Source organism: Narcine bancroftii, chromosome 1 (genome assembly GCF_036971445.1).
Source record: "Narcine bancroftii isolate sNarBan1 chromosome 1, sNarBan1.hap1, whole genome shotgun sequence".
NCBI classification, from domain to species: domain Eukaryota; kingdom Metazoa; phylum Chordata; class Chondrichthyes; order Torpediniformes; family Narcinidae; genus Narcine; species Narcine bancroftii.
The window spans coordinates 67220846-67244164 of NC_091469.1; the positions used below are offsets into that span (position 1 = coordinate 67220846).

Below are 23319 nucleotides of genomic sequence, written 5' to 3' on the forward strand. Positions count from 1 at the left end.
CCAGCAGCTAAGAATGACTGTCCAATAAGTATTTGGGATTATTGGGCATGCAGATATGAATTGTCAGTTATGAAAGATATGGTCTTCAAAGAGAACAGGTTTGCGCCTGAAGAAGCAGAAGCGGCCCTTTAAATTGCCGTTCAGTTGGCAGTGTTTAAAGCGCAATGTTGGCCACCTGAAGGACACAGCTGCACAGGATGCGGCTCTGAGCACACCCCGGCTCCTGCCCAGTGTCAGCTGTGATCAGCAGCCTGACCCTTTAACATCCGCTTTTAGCCAGCTGCATTCAGGTGGCTGGGGGAGCCACTGAGCTGAGCTTGATTATCCCTCTCGGAGGAGGGTTATGTAGCTCGCCTCTAGAGCGCCTCCTGAACATTCAGGTGGCCTTAAAGCAGCCGCATATTGCCTAAAATGTGGCTTTACATGTGGGGCAATTGGCCACTTGAAAGTGTTTACAGTCAAACAGGCTAAAGTGGAAGAGAAAGTAAAACAGAAACAGTATCATGCAAAAAGCCTACCGGTCCTGAAGCCTGGAGTTCAAGTGTGAATCCGAGCTCACATTTCTGGCACATGGTCCATGCAAGGATATGTGGAAGAGGAAATAGATCCAAATTCCTACCAGATCCAGATAGAAGGAGGGACACCTCTGAGAAGGAACTGCGTGGATCTACAAACTCAAGCTGAAACCCATGGTTGTGACCCGTCATCTGTAGGTGCATAAAAGGGGCCAGCACATGTAGAAAAGGAATATGTTGTTCATAGTTCACAGAAAGATATAAACACTAACACAGCAAATACAAGCAATATACTGGTTAAAACACAAACCAGACCAAACCACCTCAGAGAGTGATTGAAAGCTACTGAGTGGAAAGAGACTGGCCATGGAATGTAGTCACACTTGTTATGTAGACATAGTATTGTGTTTGTGTTTTTTCTCTTTTTTAAAAGAAACAGGGGATGCCACGAGGCAGGCGAACCAGCCCCGCTTGTAATCCACGCGGCGGGGCAGCCGGCCAAAATGGCGCCGTTGGGGGTTTCCCCTTCTTCTTAGCACCGGGCTCAGAAGCCTGCGCTGGGGGACCATGTGACACTCAAGTGACGTTGGCACCCCCCCCCCCACCCCAGCGCGGTTCTCAGCCAGGCAGCCACCAAAAAACCAGTTTTCTGCTCACTGAGCTCAACCCGTCTGGTTGTGTGTTCTTTCAATAGCAGTGTGGCTGCCGCTACAATTGGTGACCCTGACTGGTTCAAACGTCTTTGAACCCAATATGAACGAATCTGGGATCAGTGCTATAGCCGTCAAGCTGCCTGACTTCTGAGTTCAGGAGCCGGAGACCTGGTTCGGCCACGCAGAGGCTCAGTTTCAGCTCCACCAGATTTCGTCCGACACGACCAAATTCTACCATGTGGTCGCTGCCCTAGACCAGGCCACCACCAAACGTGTGCTGCACCTCGTTCAGCACCCACCCACTGAACACAAATATGGGACCATCAAGCGAGTGCTTACCGGATCCCTCGGACTATCTAGGCATCAGCATGCCGCTCGGATGCTGCACCTCGATGCCTTGGGGGGACAGGTCCCTGTTGGAGCTGATGGACGAGATGCTCACGCTCATGGGTGATCACACCAACTGCCCACTCTTTGAGCGAATTTTCCTCGACCATCTGCCCGATGACATCCAGCCATTACTGGCCCAAGAGAGCTTTACCGACCCAAGGAAGGTTGCTTAGAAGGCTCAAGTGCTATGGCTCGAGCAATTCCTGGAGGGCTTGGTGGTCCAGTAGGTCACGAGGCATGGGCATGACCATGCCAAGCCTGCCCCTAGCGCTGCAGTAGAACACCCAGCCCCTGCAGGGGCCACCAAGAGCATAACCAGGGGCACGGCATCCACTCTGGGCCTCTGCTTCTACCACCAGAGCTGGGGTGCCAAGGCTAAGAGGTGTCGTCAGCCCTGCTTGTTCCAGCCTCCTCTATCTGTGGGACTTAGTCATCAGCCGGCGCTTCCTCGACGACACTGGGGCCCAGATCAGTGTCATCCTGGCCACGGCTATTGAGTCCAGGAACCGACCTCCAGGACCTCCCCTCTTTGTGTCCAACGCAACAGAGATTCGGACGTATGGGAACAAGACAGTCCACTTCCAGATCGGCCGGCGAAAGTTCTCATGGAGGTTCACCGTCTCGTCCCTTCCAACCGCTATCCTGGGTGCCGACTTCCTCCTCACCCACGGCCTCCTGGTGGACATTCGAGATAGGCGCCTGGTAGACGCCCAGACTTTCCAGGCCATTCGCTTCGATGCCTCCCGCACAGAGCAGTCGCAGATGGCCACGATCAGCATGCCCAGAGACGAGTTCCCGGCCCTCCTCAGGCCACATTTCTCCGCGCCACGGTCCACCGGTTCATGCCAAGGCATGCTGGCTCCCCCCTGACAAGCTCCAGGTGGCGAAGGAAGAGTTTTCGCATCTGCTGGAGCTGGGGATCATTCGGCGCTCCGACAACCCGTGGGCCTCACCACTCCACCTGGTCCCGAAAGCCTCCAGTGGCTGGCGCCCCTGCAGAGACTATCGACAGCTCAACGAGGCGAGAGTTCCTGACCGTTACCCCATCCCTCACATCCAGGACTTTACGGCAAACTTGAATGGTGCAAGGGTTTTCCCCAAGGTTGACCTGGTGTGCGGGTATCACCAAATCCTGGTGGACGCTGAGGACATACCCAAGACGGCCATCATCACCCCACTTCGGCTTGTTTGAATTCCTTCGTATGCCATTCGGGCTAAAGAACGCTGCTCAGACTTTCCAGTGCCTCATGGACTCAGTGTGCAGAGTCCTGGATTTCGTCTTCATTTACTTGGATGACATCTTTGTTGCCAGCAGGGATCGGGCGCAACACAAGGCCCACCTGCGTGCCCTCTTCTCCCAGCTGGCCAACTTCGGCCTCACCATCAACCCTGCCAAGTGCCAGTTCGGGAAAGAGTCCATGTAGTTCCTGGGCCATACCATCCTGACCGAAGGAGCCACACCCGCCGCTATGAAGGTCGCCGCTATGAAGGAGTTCCCATGCCTGGACAACCTCAAGGGGCTGTAGGAGTTTGTGGGTATGGTCAACTACTATAACCGATTCATCGCAGGAGCCGCGCGCATCATGCTCCTGCTATTCGCCATCATCACAGCCAAGCACATAACGCTCAACTGAATCCCAGAGGCCTGCAGTGCATTCGAGGCCACTCGCGAAACCTACCATGCTTGCCCACCCACACATCGACCTGCATATGGCGCTCTCCGTAAATGCCTCTGCCACAGCCGTTAGCGTCTTCCTGAAGCAACAGGCGAATGGACAATGGAAGCCGCTGGGATTCTTCAACCGGCTTCTCCGCCCACCAGAGTGCAAGTATAGCGCCTTCGACCATGAATTACTGGGCATGTACCTGGCGATGCGGCATTTCCGTTATTTCTTGGAGGGGAGGACTTTTAGCATCTTCACTGACCATAAAATCCCTCACTCAGGCACTTGCGATGGCAAAGGATCCCTGGTCGGCCCGCCAGCAGCTTCACCTCTCCTTCGTGTCGGAGTTTACAACCGACATTCAGTCGATGCACTCTCACAACCAGCCATCTGCGTGCTGACACCCAGCTTCGATCAGCTTGCCCAGGACCAGAAGCGCAACAAGGAGACGTGAGCCTTCAGGACTGCCATCACGGGCTTGTGGTTCCGAGACCTCCTGAGTCCTAGCGGCAAAGGCACTGTCTTGTGTGATGTCTCCATGGGCACCCCGCGGCCAGTGGTTCCCCAGCAGTGGTGCAGGTAACCCCCAGCGGTCGCCGTATGAGCTACTTCACCATTTCTGGGCCCATTTGGACACCTTAGCACCCCCACCACCGCCCAGACACGGCACAAGGCCATCTTACGTCCCCAGCGAGTTGCACTCCACAGAGTATGTTTTTATTTGGCGGGGCCTGCCCGCGGCACCTCTGCAGAGACCTTACAAGGGGCCGTACAGGGTTGTCCAGCGTTCAGGGTCTACTTTCACGCTGGACATCGGTGGCAGGCGGGAGCTGTTTACTGCGGACAGGCTGAAGCCAGCTCACCTCGACCCCACCGAACCAGTGATTGTGGCCCAGCCCAAGAAGCGAAGGCCGCCCAGCTAAAAAGGGCTGACCCCAGTTCTGGGGGGGGGGGCGGGCGAGGGCTGAGTGGCAGCATGCCACTAGGCAGGCGAACCGGCCCCGCTTGTGATCCACGTGGCGAGGCAGCCGGCCAAAATGGCGCCGTCGGTGGGGTTTCCCCTACTTCTCAGCACTGGTCTCAGAAGCCCAGTGCTGAGGGACCACGTGGCACCGGAGTGACGTCGGCACCCCCCAGTGTGGTTCTCACCCAGGTCTGGGCTGGGCGTACAAGTCCAGCCCGGCAGCCAGCAATAAACCAGTTTTCTGCTCACTGAACTCAACCAGTCTGGTTGTGTGTTCTTTCAGTAGCAGTGTATAATAAACCCCATTTCCCAGGAGGCAATGGGTGGTTGGCATGGGAACAAAAGAAAACGAGTATGTTGTTGGTTCAAGCACTTGAAAAATAAAGTTGCTTAAGCGTTAAAATCCATCAAGATTGTTCTCCTTCAAGGAACAACCGAAACAGTGCTGGAATTGGAGAGGGTCCAGAGGTTTACAATGTCTGGAATGAGAAGCTTAATTATGAGGAGTGTTCTGAGCCTGTACCCATTATAGTTCAGAATGGAGTGGGGGGGGGGGGGGGGTCCATATCATTGGAACATGCTGAATATTGAAGTGCTGGATAGAGTGGGTGAGGGAAATATGTTTCCAGAAATGAGAGGCAAGGGTCAGAATAAGTGTCTCGCTACAGCTGGGACAAGGAGGGATTTCTCTAGCCAGTGGATGGCGAATCTGTGGAATTCATTGCCAGAGGGCTGAGAATATTTAATGTGGTTGATTAGTGGGGGATCGAAGCTTATGGAGGAGGCAGGAGGGTGGGATGGAGGGACAAATAAATCCGTCATGGTTTCAATGGCATGCAGACTCGATGGGCAGAAGGGCCTTAATTCAGCTCCCACCTGCAGATCAGAGGACGGCAGGTATCTGGGGGAATGTAATTGGTAAAGTCATTCCGGACGATTCGGCATCTTCAAGCACAAGCGCCCGCAGACTTTGGTCTTGTTTCCCAACATCCCGCGCGGCCATGTTGGTGGAGGTGATGCCAACGTTCACCTTGTTTGCCAACAGCTGTCTCTTTAACACCCACATTATAACAACGCTGCAAACTCTCGACCCTTCGCCGGCCGTTAAAATATGAACCCCGCCAGTGAGCGAAGCGCGCTTCCTCCTGATTGGCTGAGCCTGGGAGGTCCGCCCCGTGAATGGAGCTGTCAGTCATTTATGATGACGTCGCGGTTCCGGCGCGGCGTTCGGTTGGTTTGTGCAGAAAGGGCGGGAAATGCTTAAACGCGGGAGTTTGTGGTCGAGTCGCTGCTCCCACACTGCCATTTTATATATTTATTTTTCCGTTGGCCTTTGCGCACCTTCGGGGCGATGGCGGAACGTCAGAGCGCCTGCGGTTCTCCGAAGCGCGTTTCGGTCATCAAGACGACCCCGATTAAACCCAAACGCTCGGCCGTGACCCCCACCAGCCCGGGGTTCAGCGATTTCATGGTGTATCCGTGGAAATGGGGCGAGAACGCGCACAATGTCACCCTCAGCCCCGGCGCCTCCTTCACCGGGAACGGCGGCAGGGACCCCCAGCGCGGCCCAGTTGGAACGGCGGCGGCGCTCGACCGGGAGCTTGAACATCTCTCGCAGGTCAGTAAGTTAGAAGGCGGTGCAAGTTTACTCTCTGCTTGTCGCTTTCGGCATTTGGGGGGGGGGGGGGATTTGCTTCCGTGTGTTTTTAAAAATCTAATCTCGTCAAGGTCTTATTTCACGGCTGCCGATGTCGGCGCGCATTAGTCCACCGCAGCGGCCGGGACCGCAGCGTGCAGGTGGTGCAGCCGCTCTCTCTCTCCGAGGGGCTTTGCCGCCACCGAGTCCAGCTGAGCGGGTGGTCAACATCCTGTGGTCGTGCATTTATTTTTTTGGAGGGGCGGTTCATAAATGAAACGAATGGAATCACTTCCTGGAGAGCTTGTCAACGCTCCAGCGCGCCAAAAGGACGCACCTGGTTCCCGCCGGCTGATTTAAAGAGACGAGCCTTCCTCCTCGCTCCAGGTCCGTCTGAGAGCCGTGCTACTGGCTGACTTGATCGATGCGTTGGGTTTCTTGGGCGATGCGCGTGCATTTCAGAACCACGGTTCTCTGCAAGGCTATGAATGAATTTGATTGAACCAATAGGGAGGGGTCGGGGCAATGGGCGCCAACCTGACCCTTGTCATGAACGGAGGAAAGTTGAGGGGAAGGACGCGGGTTGGACCTTCTGAACGCTACTCCCGTCCCATTGCTGGAATCCATTCACAACCGGTTAAAGCCTGGAGGGAGTCGGTGGGTGAGGGAGAAATGATCAGTCAACGTTTTCAGGTCCATTTAAAATGGAATCACAGCTGACAGACTTGTATCTCCTGCTTTGACTTGAAAGGATTCAGCCGTTGATTTGAGGGTGGCCTTGGCCTCTGGGAGTTGATTTGGTTTTCAAGATAATTGTCCATGACTGAAAAGTTCGAACAGAAAGACTGTACTTTGGCATCCAAGCCAAAAGGATTGTATTATTTGGGGGGAGGGCATTGCTGATTGGTCAAGCGAGTCAATCTCAATGGTTCCAGCTAGTTATGAATGTATTGTGCAATTATATAGCACCTTTTTGGTTTATCTTCTCAGCAATCCTTGAGGGAGGGGACATAACTGGACCTTAATCTTGGGTAATATCATTTGTAAAGTGAAGGAAATGGAGATGGGTGTCCATCTCTGAACATTTAAAATTGGCTAAAGAATAGAATAGGGATCAGTAATTTAAAAAATGGTTAAATTGGTGACAGGATAATCTTCTTGTTAAGATTAAAAACTGGATCTGGAAAAGGTAGTTTAGGAGCATCAACTTGCACGTATCTCTGCTGCCGAGGGGACAAGGGTCTAAAGGAAATACAGTGAGAGGTCAAAGCCAACCTGTTCCCCTCAAGTTAAAAGCTAGAATCATAAGTACGGTGAACTGGATGTTGAGGAATTTAGAGGGTTCGACAGAGGAAAAAAGGAAGCATGTGACTGATATGGTGAACTAATGCCTATAAAGAGAGTGGAAGGTGCCTTTTTTAAAAAAGTTAGGAAGACAGGATCATAAATCACTAGCAGGCAGGATTACATAAATTTGAAGGTGTCTTCTAATCAAGGACACAAGAATAACAAAGAAAAAGGTGTGGCCCATTAGAGACAACAGGGGCAATCTGTGGTAGTTACAAAAGAAAGTTACAAGTGAAGGAGGTAGATAAGAGATACAGATTTCCATAAAGAAAGAGGTGGTGTTTGATGCCCCACAGGCCTTAAAGTGTGGAATTCCACAGGACTGGAGGAAGAAGACAACAGTAGAGATTGCTTGTGCTCTGGTTGATATTTTTAAGGGTTTTGCTAGATGCAAGTCAGATACCAGATGATGGAAGGACTGAAAATGTGGTCCCTCTCTTCAGGAAAGACAGTAGAGAAAATCTGGTACCTATAAACCTGTGATTGCTGTGTAAAATTCTGATGAGAGGATGAATGATCACTTGGAAAGACAGTGACTTTTGTGGCTTTATGAGATACTTTCTAATCAAATTGATTAAATTCTTTGAAGGGGTAACAAAGTGTATTGATGGGGGCAGGGCAGCAGATGTAATTTATGTTGACCTCAGTAAAACTTTTAACAAGGTCCCACATGGCTGACTGGTTCAAAAGGTTTTGGCTAAAGGGATTCAGGCAAATGGGATTCTAGTTCCTAAATTGGCTTGGCAACAGGAGACAGAGGGTGACAATAGAGGGCCATTTTAGCAATCTGGTGCCCTTGTTATTGTAATGTACACAAATGATTTGAATGTCAGAAGCAAGATAAATGAGATTGACTTGTTGATAGTGTGTAAAATAGTCTAGCACTGCTGAGAGACATGTTTTTGTGAAATGGATGAAAAAATGGCAAATGGAGTTTAATGTGAGGTGATCCATTTTGGGAGCATGAATGGAGCTAGGACATACACTGAATGGTAGAGCCTTGACTTCTGATTAGAAATCCATAGAATCTTGATGGTTAGGAAGGTGCTGGCTGAGAGGGTGGTTGTCGCTGACGGTATTCAAACGAAACACTAGAAATGCAGATACTGGAATTTGAGCAAGTAATGAGAACTCGAAAGGACTCAGAAAGTCAGGCAGAATCTATTGTGATAAATAGTCAATTGGGCTATCCATTTTCTCTCAATTAACTGATCATTGCTTTATGGATGCAGCCTAACCTGCTGATTCCCTTCAATTTATTGTTTGGGCATACAAGTAGTATAGAGATGAACACTTAAATTGTTTATGCTTGTTTGGGGAGGGGATATGGATTGTGCTCAGGGATGGGGTGCCCATTGGTTGGTGTACTTGAGTTGGTGCAATTGGTTTGTTTCCATGCTGTACAATTCTATGGTTCTGTTGTTAAAACTACACTAGAGCATTTTCACAAAAAGAAAAAAATAGAAGTTTAAAAAAAGAGTAACTGCTATAAGGAGCATCTTCAATGAAACTGGAAAGATTTTGGTTCAGAGAACAAGTTGGACAAACCAGGTCTAGGCACTTCTGTTAGAGGATCTGCTAATTGGGACTTATTTTTTTCCTCCCATTTGATACTAGAGACACAGTTTGCATTTGCTGGATAAGTAAGCAGTAAATGTTGCACATTTTTCCATCATGTTGACCTCCATGGTTAAACCCATTAATAGCCTTTTATATACTTGTTCAATAATCATTCTTTCCATCTGTAGAACTGTATGAATTTGGTTATTGGCTTGGATCCTATTGAAGGGGGAAACCTTACCTGCGTACACTTTCCAATTGGTTTCGAGACTCTAGAAAGCTTTTCTTCACTGGTTTTCAAAGGTGGACCATCACAATTTCATCACCGGTTTCTTGCAATATGCTCTCAAAATTAATGAGAAGATTGTTAATTGAGATTTTGGTGCCTTGTTGCAGGATGGAACAAGACGTGGTCGCCCAAGAGCAGAGCTAATCCGTGATCTGATAAATGAGGGTGAGCACTCCTCAAGTAAAATCCGCTGCCAGACTTGTAACAGAGTGTTTCCTCGAGAAAAATCCTTACAAGCTCACAAGAGAACACACACTGGTAAGATGTACTAAAATTGGGTGGGTTTATTAATCAAGCAGCAGGTCTACGCTGTAGGCAACAAATAGTTAAGATTGAAGGCATTGTGGACATTGAGGAAGGCTTGCAGAGGAATCTGGACCAGATGGAATAAGGCAGTTGGAAATTAATGCAGATAAGTGTGAGGTGTTGCATTTTTGAAGGACATACAAAGAAAGGACAAACAGTAAATGGTAGCGCACTGAGGAGTACAGTAGAACAGAGGGATTTGGGAATGCAAATACATAATTCCCTGAAAGTAACGTCACAGGTGAATAGGGTTGTAAAGAGAGCTTCTGGCATATTGCCATTCATAAATCAAAGTATTGAGTCCAGGAGTTGGGATGTTATGATAAAGTTATACAAGACATTGGCGAGTCCAAATTTGGAGTATTTGGTCTCCTAATTGCAGGAAATATATCAAAATGATTGAAAGAGAGCAGAGAAGATTTACTAGTATGTTGCTAGTAGTTCAGGATCTGAGTTGCAGTGAAAGATTAAACAAGTTAGGACTTAGTCCCTGGACTGTAGAAGAAGGTTGGGAAATTTGTTAGAGGTATACAAAATTAATGGGTATCGACAGTAAATGCAACTAGACTTTTTCCACTGAGGTTGGGTGAGATACAAATGAGAGGACATGGGTTAAGGGTGAAAGGGAAAAGATGAGGGGGGGAAACTTCTTTACACAATAGTGGGTATGTGTAATGAGCAACCAGCTGAAGTGGTGAATGTGGGCTCATTTTTAATATTTAAGAAAAAATTGGACAAGAACATGGATCAGTGGGGTATGGAAGGCTATGGACTGGGTGCAGGTCAGTGGGACTAGGCAGAATAATAGTTCGGCAGAGACTAGTTCAGCAGAGTTGAAGGGACTGTTTTCTGTGCTGAAATGTTCTGTGGTTCTAGTCATGGAATATGTCATGTAACATTAAAATTGAGACAGGGTGATGAGCAAGAAAAAAAGGGTAATTGGAATGGCTGAAATGGGTGAAAGTCATCTTCAGATGAGGAAAAGCTGTGATGGGAACACCAGCTGTACATCTTAATATTGAAATGTGAGAAGGATTTGGGTAGCATTAATCTGTTGGCTCTTCAATATCATTTAGTTATTTCAAGGTTACTGTGAACCAAATGGCAGATCTGCAATACATGTGGTTCCGAAGTACGACCTATACGACTTATGACCATTCATACATCGGACTAAAAAAATTTATAAATTAAAAAAAAAGGAAAATGTATGTAAATATAAACATGCATCAGGCCCTGGGGATCCAGGGGCTGTTTATTTAGATGGACCAACCTGGTGGCACCCATGGAGTGGGAGGGTGCTGAGAATTTGAAGGCGGTGGCGGACCTGGTGTTTGAGGTGGGGGGAGGTGAGCGCAGGCTCTGAGTAACATGCATCTGACTGGTTTTGAGATCCGACTGGTCATAATGGAACTTGGACTTGTGTCAGGGACCATCTGTAGTTAATGCCTAACTGGCATCAAAATTAAGGTGGAATCAATGTTGGTTGGTATCTAACCTTTCTCTTGGCTAGAATGCAATTGGGTACTTTGTTACTGATATACATCATTAGCATATGTGCTCTTAAATATTGGAATTGGTAGGATGACCAATTGGTACAGTTACACTCAAGCATTCTAGATGCCGTTAAATTTAGTCAAATAAAACTTGGTCCTCTTAACTGTATTAGTGTCAGGCTAAATTATTTACACCAGAAAATCTTGACTTCACCCAAAATAATTTATTGTATTTCAAATTAATAGAGAGCATGTGTAACATTTGCCTTTTGTGCATTTATCATTAAGTTTATAAATATCTTGATTTCCATTATAAGAAAAAATAATTATTGCAACTAATCATGTCATCAGTTCAGAACTTAAGTTGCAAATTATAGAAATAAATACTGTACAGTCCTAAAATCTGGACTGCTTGGGGATTGGGTTGGTCTGGATTCTTAGAAGTACTTTTAAAATTCAAATATAAAGAAAATAAACAGGTATATTTTGATAGTTTATTAACAAAACCTTTTTTCATATATAATACGAAGTTTATAAAACAAATATTTTTTTCTTGCATTTCCACGACTTTTGCATTGCTGCTGTGCATCTGGGGCATAAACACATGCAAAAGCCAAGTCTGAGAAGTCAGGATTCTCAGGTGGTCTGGATTTCTGGCATCTGTATTTTCTGACTTACTGTTAATTGAGTAGAAGACCTGTCCCGCATCGGACTTGTCAGCCACAAATGAGCCTGCAGCAGACGTGGACATTACCCCTCCATAAATCTTCGTCCGCGAAGCCAAGCCAAAGAAAAACCCTATATGGCTGTTTTCTATTTGAAGTTATAATACTTTGTTCTGACCTTGGAGATATTAAACATTTAACCTGGATTTCAAGAAAGCCACTAGATGGCAATGTTTGACAAATTGTTGATTTGTGTTTACCATAAGTGTGCAAGGAATGAGTTTGAATAAACATGCTAAATTATATGTAAATTAATTTATAAGAAAAATCTGTGTTTTTCTTTTCCTGTTAAAGAGCAGTTGCAGATTGAATAGGAACTATTCTTGGGCAGATCTCTAGATTAGGCTTAGACCTTGAGGCTACTATTTATCAGTTGTACATACAAGTTAACTTCCTCTTAAGAATAAATCTAATTAATGTTTTTAATAAAAACTGCAATTACAAAATTGTATAGAAGTTTCTTGTAGTCTGTTTTATTCCAACTTTGACTATATTTAATGTGGAACAGATCAAAATGATTGATTTAGCTAAGTGAAAATATGACATTGGAGCATGTGTAGAAATACAGTCTTCCATATACTTGAAAGTATTTTTGCTTTGGGGAAAATCAGAAACTGCATTTTATCAATTAAAATAAAACAAAGTAATCTCGTACCATTTTTAAATCAAAGATGAGTTTCCAACAACATATCGGTAATATTTTAAAATCAAACTATGAAAACTGTTTTAATACTTGTAAACTTGGTATCAAATTTGGTTAGTGTTACTATTAATTACTTTGCAATGTATTTCTCTTGAGCTATATAAATGCAAGTTGTTTGTTTTAGATAATGAACAAAATCTTAAGTTTTGAAAGCGTCTTTTGAATGGCAGCTGTAGGAGATAGAACCTTGAAATTAATATTCTCATCTTTCTGCTGAAGTCCAACAAACTGTTTTTCCTTTGTGAGCAACTGAGAAAAGTTTGTAATTCTAAATCCTTTTTCTTACTGTTTTTCTTTTAGGTGAAAGGCCTTATTTATGTGACTATCCAAACTGTGGGAAAGCATTTGTTCAGAGTGGTCAACTAAAAACCCACCAGCGCCTTCATACTGGGGAAAAGCCGTTTGTTTGCTCTGAAGCTGGTAAACTCAAAGTCTTTTTATGCATTTATTATATAGCCATCTTAACTGGTTATAACTTTGAATCATACATGATGACTAACTTGACTCTAATTTGGGCAAATCAGTTAGTTTGATAAGTGGATTATGCAGGAGATTAATATGAGCATTGAGGCACCAATAGACCACATAAAGGTTGCCTTGGATGGAGTGGCTCTGGGAATGCAGTTATTGGTATTCTGGCGTGCCTGGGAAGTTGTTTCTGATTAGTTGCATAATATAGGCATAATATTGTGCATTGCATCCTGCATTGAGGTTGTGTACTTTGTGCAAAGATACATTTGGTGTAGTGATCCTAGGACCATTTCTCTTTCATGGAGCTTCCTATGCTGTAGTTCATTCTGTCTATTAGCTTTCTTAATGTTTAAAATAGGAAGGATTCTTCCTTGGGGTTGGGTGTAATTAGGAGAAGTATGATTTTTTTTGTTTTTACTTTGAGAATTGTTTCTCTATAATCTTGATTTGTGTGCAGGCTGTGGAAGCAGATTCACACATGCCAATCGCCATTGTACCAAACATCCTTACGCACGTTTACAGAGAGATAAAGTGCCTAATGGAGCAGCGAAAACACAGACTGCAGACAATGACGCTGTTGCAGAGTGGTTGACAAAGTGAGCATGCTCATAAGTACTTTGTTCTGGAATATCTTACTTTTTCTATTAATAATGAATATTCTGCATCTATACTTAGTTGAAGTTTGACTTGCTGCAGACCTTTTTAAAAAAAAAAGTGTGAAGGAATCCATGGATCTTTATTTGGTTGCTATTTTGGGAGAAACTCAGTGGTGGAAAGGGAATAAAGAACCCATTCAACAACTGTCACTTTCTGAATTGGCTGTCATTCACATCAGTCACTAAATGTATCATTGTTGATCATTTTTGTTCTTTTGGCCCCTCCCCCAACCCCCTCCATATTGCTCCTGTTACATCAAAGTTGATCTTTGATTCATTGACTACCTCTGGTCTGGACTTGGTGGGTTGACATTAATTTGCAGCTATATGTTACTGATAGGCATGGCAAGTGGCGATTTGGTTTATTTGTGTTTTGTCTGATGTAACAAGTGTGTTGCTTGTGAATATCTTGAAGGGAAAGGGGAGATAAAGGAGCAACTATCTAGTGCATTTTGACTTCCAAAAATTTGATAAGGTGCACATTGAGGATTGAGTGACAGATGAACGAGTTGAGGTAAATGAATATTTGCCAGGTTATTATGCTGGAAGGAATGTGGGGTGACCAGGGAGTGGGGAATCGGTGCTGTGATTACACTTAAAAAAAAAATTGTAATGTATTCCAGTCTGCTGACAATAGTAGGAGGGAGGATAAATGGGCTACAAAGAGAGAGGTTACAAAATCGTAGAGATTAGGTTGGTGGATGAAAGTTAACAAATTAAATTTAATGATGGGAAGTGCACTTTTGACTTTCAATGCAATAATAAAGAATTCTATATGGATGGTGCTTGGAGAAAATTGGGCTTTCACATATTGGAAACAGGAGATTTGCAGCAAATCATTTGGAAATCAAATAGTGTGTTGGCCTATTATTGCAGGTGGAATAGAGTACTAAATTCATGAGCTTTTGTGCAGAATTTTGGTCAGAGCAGACATGGAGTTTTAGGTACAGTTTCCTTTTCTTTAAGGAAAGACCTACCTGGAGGTAATGCAATTCAATCATTGGATTGACCTCTGCAATCAGTGATTTCTTTTGAGAAATGTTCAACTATCTGGAGTTCTGAAGAGTTAATTTAAATTGGAGTTGGGATTCTTACGGAGACTTTGAAAAGTGGATGCTATTGGAATGGTTTCCCTAATGTGGAAGATTTTGCAATCTCAGGACGAAGGATTAACTGTTTAAGAATGTAATGAGGATTGTTTTGAGTTTTAATTCTTTGGAATCCCCTACTTGTAGTTGTCTGTGAAGACAGAAGGATTTGTGGACGACAGCAGAAACCAGTGTTGTGGGGATCAGTTGGAAGATGTTGGCATCTTGAATAATGGAGCAGCCTTGGTAGTTTGAATCCTCTTAAATTAGAAATGGTGAATTCTTAATTCTCTTCATCCACAGATACTGGGAGACCCGAGAACAACGCATGCCCCCTGTAAAGAACACTGGGCAGAAGGCTGACCAGGAGCAGCAAGATCCCATGGAGTTTATTCAGTCTGACGAAGATGAAGACGAAGAGAAAAACGGGCTACATGCTGCAGCACGCCGCCGTATGCAAGAGCAACGAGAGCGACTACATGGTGCTCTGGCTCTCATCGAGCTGGCAAACTTAACTGAAGCATAGTTGCGCCAATAGATACAGTGCAATGCATGTATCTCATGAAGGAGAACTGTCTGGATGAGTGTCATGTAAATCCACTAGACAGAAGAAATGCACCTTATATTTTGCTTTTCAATAGGCTGCTATTACGTAGAGTTTAAGATGATGATGAATGTTGTTGCCCTTTGCTTAAAGGAGCACAAGTGTTAAGCACTTTTTGTCTGGAAGTGGTTTTTATAAAGTTTTAGTTTGGTAAATATTGTAAAGCTTTGAAGTTTTAAATGTAGGACAGGGAAGGGTAGAGAACCTGCAAGTGCAACATTCTAGGTATTGCAGGATTGTATAACTTGCATTTATAATACAAAATTCACACTGTTTTATCGCATGGAAGATGTGCAATGTCTTTTGAGATTTTATTGCAAATCTTGCTTCCAATAAGCTTCAGTCTTGACGTCACCAGCAACATGTAATTATAGAACAAAGTTAATTAACATTTAAAAGTGAAAAAAAAAATGGCCTATTTTTCAAATAGAACACTACTCTCAGTGTGGCAAAACTATTCTCAGAGGATAACTGACTTTTCCCTGTTGCCATTGGCTGAACTTTGTTTCCAACACATTAGTAACTCCTGCTTCCCCCAAGCATTCCTTTAAATGCACTGATGAAGATCATCAGTTTGAGAACCACTACTACATTTTGAAAGGTAGTATAAGTGATTTTTTTTTTTTAACCATTAGACTGCCTTGACTTAATGGGAATAAATCATTCACAAGATGCAAGAATGAGGAAAAAAATGACCAAATAGGGACTGCTTTGAGATTTATTTTCATACAAACCACAAGTACAAGAACATTAATAAGTTTTGGATACTTTGCATAAATCTACTGTATATTGGTAGGTTTAAAAAACATGATATAAATCAAGTTTCATCATATTGTAGGATGAAGCATTGTGGTACTACTGAGCTGTTATAATCTTGTGTGGAAACACAGATTACTTGGAATTTGATAAGAGGGATTATTGGACTTGCAACAAACATTTTGAGTTTTTACACTCTGGTGTTGGAAAAGTTGATCTAATCAAAATATTTTGTATATAATTTTGTGTGTTTGCTGAAGGTGAGTGTTGCTGAAGTGGAAGTGAGAGCATTGCACTGGAGTTCTTTTTAGAGCACTAAAAGTACGGGAGGCTAATAAATAAGACTAATTACATTTTTAGTGTTATAAATGCAACTTGTTTTCAGTCAATTGGACTTGAGCAATCCTGTGAGACCTTGATTAGGGAAATATTTAAGGCAATTACATGATAAAAATTTGCAGAATTTATGTTTAACTGGAGGCATTGAGACAGACTTGTATGAAATTGTACATAACAATTTAACAAGTACTTGAAACAGTGAGGATATTGCTTTCTAAACAATGACTAATTGCCTACCCTAATTTGATGGTAAAAATGCAAGCTTGGGGCTCTACAAGAGAAATGTGGCAGTCATTTAAAATTTAAGCTGTTATTGAAGTTTGTACCAGGTGATTTTGGTGATGGAAGAAGTTTTGTTGACTTTCCGGATGGCAACACTAAATTGTAGCACAGTATGTTGGTAGTTTTATTATAGTCTTTGCAGTTTCATGGCTTGCTGTTATTAAAATGTAAAAGTCCTCTTTGTTGGATAGCTTCAATTTGTTTTTCCATAGTCCATAATTTTCTGCCTTATGCTTTCATTTACCGGTTTTAATATTTGTTTTTGCATTACTTGGCTGCATGGAATATCAAGTGCTTAACATGCAGTTATAGTCAAAAACTCATAGTTCCAGATATTTTGCACCAATTTGGTTGCAGCATTGGCTAAAGCAACTGAGACTAAATAAAACTATAATGTTCAAAGAAAAGCACAGTCTAGCCTTGGTGTCTGGACATTAAGGATTTTTTTCTTCTAACCAGTTGTGCCAATCAGATTCTGATCAAGACTTCCTTCATCAGCTAATTTCTTTTGTGTTACTGAAAATTTATTTATTTTAGATTAGCTTTCGGATGTAGCTGATGTCATTTCAAAGTGTACTTTATGTCTAAGTTGGACTACACTTGGAGAGGTATAAACCTACTTTGTTGGAAACTAAATTTCATGCTACAGATGCTGTGGCTTGTTGGGTGACAACTAAACTCTTCAAGCAAATATTACAGCTATGACCATAAATTGCTCCTTGCCATGCCAACTATTTAATAAAGTTGGGAGCAAAGTACTTAAAATGTTGAAGGAAGCTAATATTCTTTTGTGTAGTTCCTGATGGCATTGTGGGTTCATACAACTCCAATCATTGAAAGGAACTGGAAGTAGATGAGATTTCCAACATGAATGCCTTCCTTAGGAAGAACCTGTGATTTATTTTTAAAAAAAGGTTTGTGGAATATAATTGCCCTGGAACCAATACTAAGTTAAAAGGTTGTGTACGTGACTAGAACTTGTAGTCAAGTTGCATTAGAGTCATTAAATAGTCAGGTCTTTGTCATCTGATTTTGCAAATCTAAAGATTGCTTTGCATTGTTACATTGGTGCAAATTATTACTAAAATTGATTAACATTTTCTACACCTATCTTCCCTGAAAAAATGATAGCTTTTACAGTACAGATTATCCTCTATTTAAGGAGGTGGAAGGATGACTTGGCTCCAGTCCTCTTCCAAAGTCTTGCGAGGAAGTGTAGATTGGAACCTTTCCATCTCCCCTTTATGTATTTTGACCTATGCTATCTTCTTGGGTAAGATCAGGATCGCAGTAAATCTGGAGAATTTCCTACATGACTTTGAAAATAATTCATTTTTCTTTGTACTCATTGCAGAACCTAACACCTTGTATTGCATAGCACCACCCAATGTTTCTAGCTCTGTACAAAAGATGTCACATGACCATAGCTTTAATGTTACAGAATTTGGAAGGTTGAAAGGATTTGGAGGCCTAATTAATGTTGATTGTGAGGCCAATACTGATTTACAGTCAGCTTTTTTTAAACTGCACTTTTATTAATTCCACATTTGTAAATCCAAGTTGATTTTTGAAGTTTTTTCATTGCGAAAAGGAATGTTGAAAGACTGTCAGTTGGTCGGGGAGAGGACAGAAAGAAGAGATTAATTCTGTTTAAAATAACATGGGATTTAATTTTGGAATATTTAAAGCATGTACTTATTGCACTTGTTCCCACAGGTACTATTTTGTTTTTACATTGTTTCTGGTTGTACTGTTTTCCTGTTTGCTCTTAGGTTTTTGCTTTTTTTTGGGCTCAATTTATAAGACTGCTTTGTGCATTCCTTCTTCAGTTTAAGTGTGTAAAATCCATTTTTTCCTCTTCCAGTTGTTGGATTTTTATTTTCTGTTCCCTTATCCCCCCCACTCCCACCAATTGTGTCTGATCAACAAACATTTAAGCTATTTCAGAATGAGATTTGTCACCAACTTGAATTGATTGGGTTTTGTTCATTAAGTAGACCTGATAAACCAGAAGTGTTAATCCATACTCTAAATAAATATCAGTAGTGCAAAAAAAGTTGTATTTTTCTTCAATTCAACAGCTCAATGTACCATTCCTTGTCACCTAATTTGTCACAACTTAAGCCAATTAAGCTAAATTTAAGATTCCTTTTTCTTGCATTGCTTGAATTTAACTCTGAAAATAGTGCATGAATTGATTTCCTAAATTCTACAGGCCATGTTATAGTTCCTGCAGATTGGAGCATGGAGCCTGTAATGCTACTATTTTAGATTTTAAAACAACTATATTCTAGTTTGCCTAACTCCATCAGTGGTGGAAAAGTGCTGGAAGATATAAAGGAGCTGTAGAAAATAAGTGGGTTAGACAACATGGATCTCTGAAAAGGAAATGATAACTGGTAGAAAAGGTAAGGGAGTACCAGTAGATGTGGTGTATTTGGATTTTCAGAGCATGGCCTTCCATTGGGTTAATGCACAAAATTAAAGCACCCAGTTATTTAAGATAATTATTACCTTGAATTGAAAACTGATAGGAACCAACAGGGTAAAATGAGTTGTTCCAACCAACTACCAAGGCATGACCAGGATCAGTGTATAAGTATCAATAATTTGCATGAGAATCAAATGTAATGTTTCTAAACTTTGACCTCAACACTGCACTCGAAGGCATTACAAATTGTGAAGAAAGTGCAAAGAAACCTTGAGGCAATTTGGATTGTGAGTTGGCAAGAAAATAGCACACTAATGTACCTGGAATAAATGTAATTTTTGGAGGGAAAACAAAAGTCATGTAATGATTAAATGGAATTAGGTTGGGTTTTATTTCTTTAAATCCATCCTTTTAAATGAAACAAGTGAGGTGCAATATTAGGAAATCAAATAGTATTTTGCTCGTTTCAAAAAGATTGGAGGTCAGGAGTAAGAAGGTTTTCCTATAATTAATTGTATAGGACTGTGGTGATGACACATCTGAAGCACAGTGTGTAGTTTTGATCTCCTTAATGATGAAGGAATGTACTTGCCATAGAGGTAAAGTGCAAAGGCGTGCCAGACATTCTTCAGATTGCATGACTGCTGTGTGAGGATGGGTCAAATTGACCAGATCTTTACTTGTTGGACCTTAGAATGAGTGGATTAAATTGAAGCTTTAAAGATGTCTGATTGGCTGAGAATGGATGATGGGCTGGGGTCGCTATAATGAGGGAGTCACTGCCCAAGTCTCCATTAAGCAAACAAGAGATGAGGAATGTGTTTGCTTAGTGCAGTAAAATTTGAGTAATTTGTTGCAGAATTTAAAAAAGATTTGTAGACTCAAATAACATTGAAGGATATGGGGAGTGGAAATATAATTTGATGATGCCATCCGACAGGCTGATGGCCATATGCCTTGCAACTATTTTGTATGTTTGACTCCATTAATCCTTCTAAGAAATGTATTTTTAGCTGTAAAGTTGAAGCAGTCTCTTAAATTAACAACCCAGGTAATAAGATTTGTCTTGACAGTTAAAGAAATAGATTCTACCTTCTCTAATGAATTATTTTTAAAAAAAAAAACCTTTTAGCTCTGATTTGAGTTAAAAGTCATCTGCAACCTATGGTCCTAAATTGCTCCAGGATGGTCGCATTTAATATTTGAAAACCAGATTTGGATACTGTTGCTTAAATTCTTGCTTCCATTTCCAATGAAAATCAGCCATGTATGGACTGTGAATGGTGTGAAGTGGGAGATGTAGGTGTAAGTGCACCCTCTGGTCATCTGGGGTAAGTACAGAGGAAGGGCTGGGGGTATTAGTGGGAGGGATGACTTACAGAGAGCGATTCCCTCCAGAAAGTAGGAAGGGGAAAATGTGTTTGGTGGGATAATAGATGGAGCTGGATGACCAGAACTGCACACAATATGATAAATGCAGACTCACTTATGTTTGTACATTTGTAGCCTGATGTCTCAGCTCTATGCCCTGATGGATGAAATGTAAAAAATGCTGCCTTCACCATCTGATATCCTTGATCTCCCTGTTGTACAACACTCAACAGGGCCCCACCATTTAATCCTGTCCTGTTTTGACTTGACAAAATGCAACACCTCACACTTTGTCAGAGTTAAACTCCATTTCCATTATTGTGCCACTTTTCCCAGTTAACCTGGATCCTGTGGTAATCACAGATAGCCATCACTGTCTGCCACTAATTTCGATGTCATCTGCAAACTTGCTGTTGTGTTGTCATCAAGTTAAGGTGGATGACAAACAACTGGACACTGCATCAAACCCTCAATAACATCTCTCCACTATCACCCACTGACTTGAAAAGACAATTCTGTATCCAATTGGCCAACTTACTCTTCCATGCTGGATCTTGTCAAAAGCCTTGTTAAATTCCATGGCTTTGCCCTCAACAATTCTTTTTGTAAAAAAAATTAGTGACATCATTTCCCACTCAAAGATATGCTAACTCCATAATCAGACGATGTAGCGGGCCAAGTGGGCGCACAGCGCGGCAATGAACTTGCCGGCACGGTGATGTGGGCATGCAGAACCCTAATCTGGATGTCTGCCTACTCACCTAATGGACCGCATACGAGGGATACTGAGTGCCAAGGAATGGTACATTGAGCTGTTGAGTCTCCTGTGAGAAGGTGTGGGACACAAGGCTAAACTTAAACCTGCCGGTCCTGTGGATCGGCAGCAATCTCATAGTGATGTCCACCTTGTCCTGTGGAGCCCGGGACACCAAGCCTGTGATCCCTGAGTAGTTGACTACTCTGGTGTGTGTTTGTATTTAGTAGTTCTACTGTAGTAGCTGCTACAATTGGTGACCCCAACGTGGTTCAAACACATCTGGAGTCATTCTTTCAAATGCTAATTTCTATCCATTCCAGTGACTTTCCCACTAATGATGGTAGCCTCAGGCCTGTAGTTCTCTGCTTATCCTTGCAGCCTTTCTTAAATACAGGCACAACAATATTGACCTTCCAGTCTTCTGGCTCCTCACGTGTGGCTAAAGATGATGCAAATATCTCTGCCAGAGCCCCTGCAGTTTCTTTCCCAGATTCACAATGTCCTGGGATGCATTTGATTATGTCTTGAGGATTTTATCTTTTTGCTCTAAGACCTCCAATACTTCATCTTTTTTGTAATATGAATACTGTATTTGATGGCATAGGACCCACTTTTTTCTCCAAAAAATAGCTCAAAAATATCTACCAGGTCTTGTGCGCGAAGTTGAAATTAGGGTGAGTAATGTCGACACTGATCATTGTTGCATCATGGCTCACTAGCATCACTGCCATCTATTGTTGGGGCTGGTGGTGGACTGTCGGAAAGCGGGGCAATGGGATCAGTATAGGGGTTGGTGGGCTGTCGGTCCCTCCATAGGTCCTGCTGCCCCACTCCTGGCAGCATGCTGTTGGTCCCCACACTGATCCCACTGCCCCATCCTCCCTCCCTCCACAGCCTGCCACCAGCTCCACACCAATCTCACTGTCCTGCTCCCTCCTGACAGCCTGCTATCAGCCCCCACAAAAAACTCACTGCCCCGTTCTTCCCGCCACCAGTCCCCACACAGCCCACCGCCCAGCTTCCCAACCCCACCACCCCTGCAAGAGTGGGACTAGTGCAGGGACTGACGGCAGTTTATTTTATAAAATGTTTTCTGCTATAGCTAAGCTGGTTTTGTTTTCTCTTGTAAATTACAGCAGTATTATTAAAACAATTTTTCCTGTTCTAGTTGCGTGTTTTGTCCAAGTTTTTTTCTGCTATACTGTAGCTACATATTTCAATAACATTAAATGGTTACCTTGAAATACACTAAAAATGCAGGTGGGATCTTGTATGCCATCAAATATGGCATGTTGCAAGACATCATTTTCCTGATAGCCTTGGATGAATAACAATAAATGAGCAAAATGTTCTTTTCTAATCTTTCCCATTTCCTGTGACTCCATGCACAAATACCACATTTATCTTTTTATTACCCTTTTGCTCCTAATATGTATGTAGAATCTTTAAGGATTCTGCTGTAGTCCCACACCCCTCCAATCGAACACATGAAATGAGCTGCCAGACAAAGTGGTGGAGCTAGATGTTGAGTTTGCTTTAAGAAACATGCATATGTGTGTAGAGCTCGTCGAAAGAACCAAAGACTTGTTGATCCAAACCAAGGCTTTTATTAGCAAAAGACAGGAACTCTTCACAGGTGGCCGACCAGTCGGGAATGATCCGACCTGGCTAGGGACACAACCCTTTAAGGCCCAGACAGTAGGCGTGGCTAAGCTCTCAGCCAATCGCTGTAAGCACAGTCATTACACTCTAGATACTGTTAACTATATACATTGGTGATAGGTCTGTACTATCACAATGTGTTTGATTGGAGGGGACTGGGACTACAGCAGGATCTTAAAGGTGAAGGTTCCATTGTCACATAATACTACATTTAGAATGTAACATACATGAAATTCTTTGACTTTTGCCTCTCTAAGGCAGACAGTCACCATTTTGTCCAGTGCTCCTCACAGAAACCTACAACACATGTAATCCTAGACTATCTCCCCTCCAAGAACTGATCAGGCCTGTGCCTGCTTAGATTCCAAGATCAGATAATCTCATACAAATGTAGGCTTCAGGTTATCTCATGCTCTTTGTCTTCCTACTTACCCACTTAAGTGAACTCCCACAACCCTTGTATTCCTCAAGGTCATTGAGCTGTTAGTCCTGCCACTTCCTTGATCATGGTTCTGTTATGGCTAAGTGTACCACCAACCCATGCCTTTCTCTGCATTACCTGTCGTGATTCTTGCACTTAACTGCATTTATTTTAATCAGGTCTCCCTTGCTCCCTGTTTTCCTCTGCCTATCCTACGTAACTTGCTTTAAATTTAT

General features: G+C 43.0%; 1 protein-coding gene and 1 long non-coding RNA gene across 4 annotated transcripts in view; one reads left to right on the forward strand and one right to left on the reverse strand.

The window, feature by feature from the left end:
* LOC138759195 (uncharacterized) overlaps nucleotides 1-5292 on the reverse strand; it is a 41867-nt gene extending 36575 nt beyond the window's left edge. For all 3 annotated transcript variants that reach the window (XR_011354655.1, XR_011354653.1, XR_011354654.1), the window contains exon 1: nucleotides 5063-5292. This is a non-coding gene — a long non-coding RNA (uncharacterized lncRNA). The remainder of the gene's footprint in view (nucleotides 1-5062) is intronic.
* Nucleotides 5293-5450: 158 nt separating this feature from the next.
* Nucleotides 5451-22131, forward strand: znf367 (zinc finger protein 367). The gene is made up of 5 exons (XM_069929268.1): nucleotides 5451-5804; nucleotides 9126-9276; nucleotides 12546-12665; nucleotides 13174-13312; nucleotides 14764-22131. Exons 1-5 carry the CDS (start codon nucleotides 5538-5540, stop codon nucleotides 14984-14986), a joined length of 900 nt encoding a protein of 299 aa, XP_069785369.1. The 5' UTR covers nucleotides 5451-5537; the 3' UTR covers nucleotides 14987-22131.
* Nucleotides 22132-23319: the final 1188 nt, after the last annotated feature.